This window comes from Pipistrellus hanaki (genome assembly GCF_964339955.1).
Source record: "Pipistrellus hanaki genome assembly, chromosome: X".
In the NCBI taxonomy this organism is placed as follows: Eukaryota; Metazoa; Chordata; class Mammalia; order Chiroptera; family Vespertilionidae; genus Pipistrellus; species Pipistrellus hanaki.
In genome coordinates this window covers 8384070-8394037 of record NC_140524.1, presented here as the reverse complement: position 1 = coordinate 8394037, position 9968 = coordinate 8384070, and the positions used below count along the sequence as shown (strand labels likewise).

At 54.5% G+C, this 9968-nt stretch overlaps 1 protein-coding gene across 5 annotated transcripts; it reads right to left on the bottom strand.

Moving 5' to 3' along the window:
• Positions 1 to 1173: 1173 nt before the first annotated feature.
• LOC311615365 (melanoma-associated antigen D2-like) lies at positions 1174 to 9550 on the bottom strand. 5 transcript variants are annotated; one of them, XM_084870804.1, is made up of 12 exons: positions 9447 to 9550; positions 7896 to 7970; positions 6795 to 7511; positions 5877 to 6191; positions 5693 to 5756; positions 5359 to 5438; positions 4761 to 4855; positions 4023 to 4102; positions 3889 to 3931; positions 3511 to 3573; positions 2288 to 2402; positions 1174 to 1935 (listed from the first exon to the last, which is right to left on the bottom strand). In XM_084870804.1, the coding sequence occupies exons 2-12, from the start codon at positions 7938 to 7940 to the stop codon at positions 1501 to 1503; spliced, it is 2052 nt and encodes a 683-aa protein (XP_084726930.1). In that variant the 5' UTR covers positions 7941 to 7970; positions 9447 to 9550; the 3' UTR covers positions 1174 to 1500. The 5 variants fall into 5 exon arrangements, with proteins under 5 accessions (XP_084726930.1, XP_084726931.1, XP_084726933.1 ...); XM_084870805.1 differs by lacking the exon at positions 9447 to 9550 and adding an exon at positions 8825 to 8920; XM_084870807.1 differs by lacking the exon at positions 9447 to 9550 and adding an exon at positions 8157 to 8192.
• Positions 9551 to 9968: the final 418 nt, after the last annotated feature.

Genomic DNA, 9968 nt, shown 5'->3' with positions numbered 1-9968 from the left:
AAACAGGCCAAAGGTAGATCTCCGCCCAAGGGCTTTGTGACTTAGTGGGAACTGTGCTGGGAGGATACCTTTAACTACACAAGAATTCGGCACCTGGCTCATAGCGCTTTCTACCCAAACTCCTGCCACCAACCCAGGTGATTTCATTATCCACACAGATAACCCAACCAACACCCTGGCCTCCCAAGCCATGGACCCATCCCCAGGAACCAACATCTTTTCTCCCCTTTAACCACCCGCTCCTTAAATGTTAGCATTACCCAGAGCTTTTCTTTTTATTGATTTTTTTAAGAGGGAAACATTGATTTGTTCCTCTTATGTATGCATTCATTGGTTGATGCTTTTTAAAAAATATTTTTATTATTGATTTCAGAAAGGAAAGAGGGAGACATGACAGAGAATCATTGATCAGCTGCCTCCGGCACACCCACACTGGGGATCCAGCCCACAACCTAGGCATGTGTCCTGAGAATTGAACCATGACCTCCTGGCTGATAGGTTGATGCTCAACCACTGAGCAACGCCGGCTGGGTGATTGGTTGATTCTTATATGTGCCTTGACTGAGGATTGAATCCATACCCTTGGCATACTGGGACAATGCTTTAACCAATTGAATTCCTGGTCAGGGCTGCTCTGTCTTCAACTACAATCATCTCATTGTCTGGCTCGTCTTCTCCCAGGCCTTACCCTCCCATCTCCTCAGGGACCGGGCATGAATGAGTCAGTCTTCAACATCTCCCTCTATTGGTTCCTACCTCTTCAAGCCTCTCTCTTCTTTCCCAAGAAACTCATTTGTTCTTGTATCTTCCTTTAGCTGCCTACCTCTTCCTTTAGCTGTCTCCTTCCTGTCTCATTCAAATTTCTCAAGGAGAGTCTATACTTGGTGTCCAGTCTCCTCTATCTCTGCTTTCTTACCTATCTCCGGGCACTTCTTCCAAGCGTGTTTTCTACAATGCCTAGGATTCTGCACCCCACCACAATCCCACCTGCTCTCTAAGCTAGAGATGAGGCCCAACCCATCCCAGAGTGGCAAACTAATCTCGCTCCCTTGAATCTAACAATACCACCTCAAACTAAGCATAGAAGGAGGAGGAAATTTTTCCAATTCATTTTTCAATGTAGTACCAAAATGTGACAGCCCATCCCCACACACACAAAAAAAAGCAATCAACTCAGAAATGGCAAATAGATTTAATATAGTGTGTCAAATTCAATTGATTGATAGTGGCTGCCTAGAGTGCTGTGTTGAGTACAATTCTGAGGACGCACCCTGGCAGGAAGAGAAAGGCTGCTGGGATTAGCAATGTCTGAAATCACAAGTAAAAGAAAATTAGAAAGTCAACTGATAGCCACCAAACAGGAAGGAATACAATCAAAAGCAGTGTTTTCCCACACTCTCCGTATGGTCCTCCGACCATGGCGTTCTTATAACCACCCAGCTCACCCCATCCCCAAGAGCCCTGGCTGCCCTCTCCGAATCTAAGCAGATACCTGAAATCTCACTTGTAGGAAAAACCACAGGCACCAGAGCTACCACTGCCGCTGGCACCAGCTCCACTGAGGCCAGAGAAGAGCCCAAACGTGAGAGTGGTGGGCAGGCTGGCACTGGCACCGAAGCTGCCACTGGCGCTGGCACCAGCACTGGCACCGGCATTGGCACCACCACTGGCACCACCACTGGCACCACCACTCTCTTGGGCTTTGGCTTTAGCTTCAGCTCCCGCCTGGATCCGGGCTTTGGCCCAGGGTCCAATATCAGCTTCGTCCCAGTTGCAGGGCCCAGCAGCATTCTCAGAGCCAAGGCCAATGCCCATTTGAGCTCTAATCTCAGCTCTCGCCTTGGCTTCGGCTGCAGCCTCAGCTGCAGCCTTAATATCTGCTTCCATTGCCTCTCGGTACTGAGCTGCCCATTCCTTGGGATCCTTCTTTTGTACCTGAAACAGAAACAACAACCCTCAAAGGGATCGGAATCTGAGAGTGGAGTACCTACCGGATTCTAGACAACATGCTACACACTGTATCCAGTAGCAATACAATAAATACTTCTAGTAATGATGAACCTAGTATTCCATCTCTGCCCTGACACTAGCAGTGACCTCGGTGATCCCGAGTTTTCTCATCTGCAGGAGGACAACCCCACGTTCAGTTGTAAGGAATAAATGATTCAGCTGAAGTGGTTAGTGCACTAAGAGAGGCTTCAGAATACTCCTATATAAGCTACAGGCTGCTCTGCCCACTGCCTACCCATGCTCTGGATATGCCAAGCTCGGTTAGTTCTCCAATTACCTTGCAGGCAAACTTGAGCACTTTCATCTTGCTGGTCTCATGGTAGGAGCGCAGGCCCCAGAAGAACTCATACTCAGGGGGATTGCTGTTAGGGACGCGGGCGTAGTCCAGGTACCTTGAAAAGAGAGGTTCGAAGCCTTTTCCATCTAAGACCACCCATGGCCCACCCGTGCATGGACTGGGAAGGCTCTAGGTAGGTAGCAACCTTCCACACTAAGTACCAGCAGCTTTTCTTCCAACACTGAGCCCAGTTCCATCCCTCCTGACCCAGCCATGTGAAGGCACAGGGGGGACACATGTCGGGTGCTTGTGCATAGGAAGGCCACACGTTTGGTGCCCCTTGTCACAGTGACCCCAGTTCCTGTTGGGTGTGTAGTAAACAGAGAGCCATTTCTTTAGGCACCCTGCTCTGAGCACACCCCTCCTCAGCGTCTCGTCCGTGGCCTGGCTGAGCCTTGGGACAGTCCACCACAGAGAAGGGCTGTAAAGGGAAGACAGTCCACCAAGACCAGCATACTCCGTACGCACTCTGGACCTTGTGTGTGCGCATGCGTGCTAATGCAACCTTCTGAGTGTGCATTTGTTTCCCCGGGATGAGGACAGGGTCAGCCCTGGCCAGAAAGTCAGGAGGGCTGAGCCCCTTACCAGCTGGGGCCATGCTCAGACTTCTGTCTCTGAGCCCCAGGTTTAGCAACTGATAATGGAGCTGGAATGACAGCACCTACTCTGCAGGGTAGTTATGAAAATGAAATGAGATGGTACATGTCAAGTCCCCAGCGCAGTAGCTAGCTGCCTACAGCTCCTATTTTATGATTGAAATTATACTATTTTAAAATTGAAATTAATTGCTCCGAAGCCCTGGTTGGCATGGTGAAGAGAACCAACGCATTGGCACCTGAATTTTAAAAATCTTCAATTTGCTACCTGTGAAACCATAAGCAAATGATTTCAACACTCTGAGCCTCAGTTTCCTCCTGTATGCAATGCGGATGATGACAAGCCCTCCCTTGCAGGACTGCTCTGGGGCGTGTGTGAGAGTGCATGTAATGGGTCAAGAAATATGTGCTCTTGTTGACTTTATCGCTTTAAAAACACGCTCCCGCCAGCACACACGCACACATACACACAAGCACACAAGCACACATGCGCCCATCGTAGCTCGATCACGCAGTTCTCAAATAGGCCCAATGTATGGCACACGCCAATAGCAAATGGACACTTACTTCTGCTTCACAAACTCATCAGTAATGAGCTTCTTCACGTCCCCAAAGAGCGAGTGATGTATGCTGACAGCAGAGAAATAAAATGAATGAGTAAAATGGGGTCATAGCACTTCCCAGATGTGTGCAGATGCGTTTCCAATGCGGAAGAGAGATTTCCGGCACAAGAAGGAAGCACCATAGAAATTCAAGAGGCAGTAAGCTCAAGGGAACAGAGTTCAGGACCCTTTCCCCATCCACCCAGGTCAGAGTCATGGGCCCTCTATCCAGCCCGACACCCCCGCCCGCTCCACCAGACCACCAGGCTGATGCGATCCTGGGACCATCCTCTCTTGCCAAAGGACAACACGGACAGCAAGTGCCGAGAGAGCCCAATCATACCCCGGGCGCAGCCCCAACTTGCGCAGCACCTCCCAGATGACAGCTGCAAGGAGAGGCAAGAGGAGAGGGACGGAAGATGAACATGTGGAACTCTGACCACGTTCACCCATTCAGCTGCAGGCCCAGCCACTCACCCTCGCTGGACCGATTTCCATTCATGAAGATGATGCTAAGAAGCACCATGAGGAGGCCCAGCTTGGGGGAGTCCTTGGTTCTAGGGGAACAATAAGACAGAGAGTTTTATGACCCGCAGCCATCTGTAGAAAACACACCAGCCAGCTCACTAGGCTAGCCTCTCTGATTCCTCAGGTATGGGAGAGTTCTGCCCAGTCTATGCTTCCGGGTCCACGTGACCCTGGGCAAGACGCTTAGACCCCTGAGCCTCAGTCTCCTGTTCAGTGAAATGGGAAATCACATCCTCCCCTCCCCGGGCTGCTGAGAGGACAGGCGCTCAGTCAGTGTGAGGTCCTTCTTGCTCTCACAGGACCCTCAGCCACCAGAGAATTCACAGCCACCGATGCATCTGCCCTTCGAGCATCGTGATCCACCCACACCAGGAAGGCCTCCCTGGAGAACCACTCCACAAGACCAGTAGGAAGAGACAGGCAATGACAGGGCTGCGTTCCTGGAAGCTTCTGGACAAACAGACAACCTGACAGTAGGCATGCCCGCCCCAGGCTTCGACACCCTCAGTCCATCATAACCAGGCACAACTTCTGTGGGCAGTGACCCAGCTACATGTGGGAGTTGGAACGGGCTTCAGGCCTGTTTTTCCTGGCTCTCTAAGGGCATGTGGGACAGAAGACAGGGATGGGGTAGTACCATGGACAAAAGCAGAAGCCTCCCTCCCCCCCAGCCCTTTCCCAGCTTACGTTCCCAGTATGCCAGCATCAGTGGGTTCCAAGGTGCTGAGAAGAATGTACAAGTGGTCATTCTTATCAATTTCCTTCAGCTGGATCCCAAACACCTGTGGATAGGGAGGAAAACTTGTGAGATCATCAAATTCAGCTTCTTGGTCATCCCTCAGCTCCCCATGTACCTAGAGTGCGTGTGTGTGTGTGTGTGTGTGTGTGTGTGTGTGTGCGTGCATGCGTGCGTGCGTGTGTGTAAAACCGGTGAGTTAATGCATGTAAGCACTTAGCTCTGAGGCAATAAATGTGCTACTGTCATCTACATCATCCTTGTGATTCGTAGGGATCTGGGGAGACTGTGAATGTGAATGAAAAGGAAGAGGTGAGCATCTGGAATACATTCCAGGACCTGCCCAGTAGCAGATAGAAGTCAGGACTAAGTTGGTTGGCTTGAGTCCTAGCTGTGCTTTTACCGCTGACTTGGTGTGTGACTTCTGTCTGCCCAGTGATGGGACTGGGCTTTGGTGAATCTCTGTGGTCCCTCCCCGAAGGGACGTGTACACCTTTGTTCAATTCAAGGCTTCCCCGCTGTGTCCATCCCCCAGGGCTGCCCCTTCACCTTCTCCAGGGAATAGCCTGCTCGTTCAATGATCTCAGGGTACACATCAGTGTATTCTTTGATGATGTCCTTCAGCATGTCTGCAAGGGGAGAGTGTTCGAGCACCTGAGCTGACGTGAAGCCAGGCGGCCCCCAGACCCACACTAGAGACGCTTTGCCTACTCTGCTGCCGGTGACATAAGCAGGTTTTGAGCTAACGCACAGAGATGCTAGCGCTGCCAAATTGGAACGCTGGGAGGACAGAAGTAGGAACGGAAGAGCAAGGGATGCCCCCAGCACAGCGGGAGTGGAGGGTAGAACTAGGGGGGTGGAGAGGGAGTTCGTAGGACCCTACCTGCGCGCTTGATAGGAATCTTGGTCTGGTCTTTAGCCAACAGGTACTTCACCAAGTCGTTTGCCTAGGAGAGGAGAAGAAGGTGAAAAGGTCTAAGCACATTTGCAGAAGGCTTGAAAGGCTAGCAGAGAAGCAGGCAGGGGAGGCAGTGGCTAAGGCTGAGCGCAAAAGACAGAGCTCTTACCCTCCCCTGCAAAAGGGCCACATCCCGAGCTGGTGGTGCTTCGGGCTCTTCGGCTGCTGCTGCCAGGAGCTTGGCAGCTCTGCGGCGGGCCTTGCCCCTGCGGGCCTTGGGTGACCTCAGGGAGAGCAACGCTCTTCGGGCCCACGCAGCCAGGCGAGTCCTTGATGCCCGGCGGGCCCAAAAGGCTATGGGGCCCCTGGAAGCCCTGCGGGCCATGGACGTCATGAGGGCCTTGGAGACCCTTCGGCCGCCTGTGGGTCCGGAGGCCTGACTCTGATCGCTGCTGACCTCCTCCTCCCCGTTCAGATGCTTCACCTGCAGCAACAGAGAGAAAGCACAACAGCGCCAGATGAAGCAGATGGTCCTTTCCCTGCATCCTCTCTCTCCCAGACCCCCTTCAATTCAAGCCCCGTAGGAACAGCCCGCCTCACTAGAGACTGGCCATGTTGAGTCTCGGGTTTGTCTCTCACTGGCTTACAAGCAAGAGTTTCATCACTGAATCAGACGAGGAGCCACCCAAGGGTGGAATCTGAGGCTTCTCGTCCTGCTCCCTCTACCACTGGCTCTGCTGGTACCAACCTGGGCAACTTCGTGCTGTCCGTCCGGGACTCCGCTTCCTTCTCTATAAAACTGGATTAGTTTTGGGATTGAAGAGATAAGCTGTGTAAATGTGCCGGCGCAAAGCCTCACACACGTGGGAGCGACTATGTCAATATAAACCGCGTTACTTTCAGATTACAGTTGTGTGTTCCTGTCTTGTCTTCCCCCAAATCTGGGAGCTCTCTAAAGACAGGCATCGCATCTATCCCCCCGCAGCCTTGGGGAGCACGGGAAACTTTCTACATGTCTGCAGAACAAATGGACCAACTCAGAGAAGAGCAATTGAAAGGCAAGGATCGTTTCTTGCAGAAGTCTTACCTTTCGGGTTTTCTTGGCCTTGACCTTGGGCCGAGTATCCTGATTCTCCTGAGCCTGGGCCACTGTACCCTCTGGCTCAGGTTCAGGTTCATCTGCCTCTGGAGACTTAGAGGCAGCAGCCTCAGTCTCCTGGGCTTTTGGATCGACCTTGCTATCAGCCTCACCGCTGACCTCCTTGGTCTCAGTGGCAGGCGCCGCCTCAGCCTGAGGGTCAGCCTCCTGCACCTTGGTGTCAGCTGCTGGACTCTTCTCTTCAGTTGCCGAACTCTGGGTATCAGTCGGCTTAGTGGGAGATGACTCCTTAGGGGCAGCTGCCTCTGGAGTTTCTGGGGCCTCTGCTTCCTCTGTGGCCTTTGAGGCCTCTGGTGCCTTCGAGACCTCTGGTGCCTTCGAGACCTCCGGTGCCTTTGAGACCTCAGCAGGCTTTGAGACCTCGGCAGGCTTTGAGACCTCAGCAGGCTTTGAGACCTTCTTGGCCTCTGAGCCCTTCTTGGCCTCTGAGCCCTTCTTGGCCTCTGAGCCCTTCTTGGCCTCTGAGACCTTCTTGGCCTCTGAGACCTTCTTGGCCTCTGAGACCTTCTTGGCCTCTGAGACCTTCTTGGTCTCTGAGACCTCTGGCGCCTTGGAAGCCTTTGGTGTCTCGGAGACCTCTGAGTTCTGGGTCACTGTCAGTTCGGTCTGCACCTTCAGGTCGCTTTCTTTTTCTGAAGTTTCAGCCTGCAAGAGAGAGCAGGGAAGCTCACGGAACTTCTCCCCTCCCACAAGCAGGGAAATCGCTCCCAAGTCCCTGCATTTCTCTGACCTACACGAACCCCTACTTGCAGCATGCTCAGCCCAACAGGGGTCCCGGCGCCCTTCCTCTGAGCAGGAACTGATGGCGGAAAAGGGATGCACCTGCCTTCTCTTCTTCCCTCCTTCCTCCATCCATCCTTGCTTCTTCCTCCCCATCCTTCCTCGTTCCCTCCACTGGGGTCGGGGACACCCAGGCAGGGAAGTGGGTGGAGAAGGACAAGGATAGAAGAGGAGGTACCGAGGGATGTCGGGCAGCAACAGAGGCTGAAGAGGGAAAGCAGACAGGGGGAGGCCAGGACGAGGTCTCACCTGGGGGCGGGTTGCACCCGTACCAGTCTCGCTTGTGTCAGACATGTCTCAAAGTTGGCCTGGCAAGAGCTGAGCCTGAAAGAGAGAAGGCCTGGGTCAAGGGGGAGAATCCACTGAACGTCCTCTCTGCAGTTGTGCTGGGAGGCTAATCCTCACCTTCCCTGGGGCCCCTCGCCCCAACCCCGCCCCCTCCCCCAACGACTCTGTTTCCAGATTCTGCAATCCTGCAGCCGCACCCTCCCCTTTTCCAGGAAGACGTGCCAGCGCGGCAGCTCTGAGGACCCCGCCCCTTTTCCCAGTGCACCCACCCCCCAGCCGCAGGTCCCCAGTGCGCATGCGCGCCCGCTGCGAGCCCCAGCTCGGCCCCGCCCGCTTTCCCAGCACAAGCCCTCTTTGATGTCCATCGTGCGCATGCGCACTGGGCAGCTGGCCGGGATCGGAGCGGGCCCCGCTCCGCACGCCCCTTTCTAACGATCCGTAGCACGCATGCGCAGGAGCTGAGGACTCAGTCCGGTACCCTTTCCCAACACGCCTCCCTCCAGGTCCGCTGGAGCGCCAGGTCCCGCCCCCTCCCCAGCGAGCCTCCTTTTCAAATTGGCACGCCGTCCGGTGGTCCTGGCTCCGCCCCCACGCCCGCCCAGCCCGCGTCCACGGGCCCGCCTGGCCCCGCCCTTTCTCACAACACGCCCCCCTCCGACAGGCATGGCACATCTCGGTTCGGCCCCTTCCCCGGAGCACCCCCTCCTCAAATCAGGACCGAGCCAGCGATTCCGTCCAAGGCGCACACAAACCGGGTCCAATCCCCTCCCTTCTCAGCCGGATGGATCCAGAGCGATCCGGTCCTCGGGGCACGTTTTCTCCAGATTCCCAGAGGGAGGGGCTGACCCCTACCGGTCCGCTCTTCGGAGCAGGTCCCCGCCGCTACTCACCTCGTCCTCCTGCAAGTGCGGAGTGCGTCCACTCCCTTTGAGCCCCTCCGAAACTCGGAGACGGCCCTCCCCCCTCCAGGCCGGAAGTGGTCCCGCCCCTTTCCGCCTCCCTAGGGGGCCTCGGTCTCAACCAGTCTGCCCTTCCCCCATTCCCTGCTCCTCATTCCTTAAACCCCCCTCCGTAGTCCCTCTGCCTCGCTTCCTGCTCCCTGTTCCCCAACGCGCTCCCTATGTAGCCTATGGAACTCCTTATTCCCCTTCCTACATCCCCCTCCGAGTTACCCCTGCACCCCTTTCCCCCGCAGTCCTTCACCCTTCTCTGCATCCCATATTTTCTTCTCTGGATTTGCACTCCCCCGAAGTATTCCCCTTCACAGTCCCTGTCCGCCATCCAGCGTGCCCCGTTCTCCGTTTTTCTCTCCCTTCTCCGCTAGTCTCTGCTCCCCGGTCCGCACAGCCCGCTCTTCTCTAAGTCCTCCTGGTTGCCTACATGCCCCGCCAGGTCACTCCTCGCACAGCTGCAGGGATGCAGGCATAGCTGCCCACCTGCCCGGCTACAGGTTCGAGGGAGCTGGAACCACTGGCCGGCTGGCCAGGAAAGCCCAATCTCAGCGTCCCTCACCTTGTCCTCGAGTGAGTCCGGGATGCGTCTGCCCTCTCTCAGTCCCTCTCGAAGTCTCAGCCTCCTGGACTTTCAGCAACAGCCAGCCCAGCCCAGCCCAGCCCCTTTCCGCAGCCCCCTGCCACCCCCCTTCTCCTTCCCCGGGGGTGGGGCAATGAGGCCCCGCTCAGGGCTGTCTGACGCCAAAGCTTGTGTTTATGCCACTGTACCAGGCTCGGTCTGAAGCCCTTCCAACTAAAACCACTCCCTCAAAGCAATTCATTCATTGAATGTATTTATTTTTCTATCTTTCTTCTTTCTTCTTACGAAGGTAATGTGTTGTGAACATTCGAATAATGCAGAAATACTTAACATACCAATGAAGGCTCCCCTTATCTCTCGCCCAGAAATAACCACTGCTCACATTCTTATATACATTCTTCCAGATTTTTTTCTGTTCGCACATTAAGCTGGGCTTGCTGTCCACAGAGGGTACACTATACCTACTGTCCTGTGACCTGTTTTTCCACTTATATATTCTAA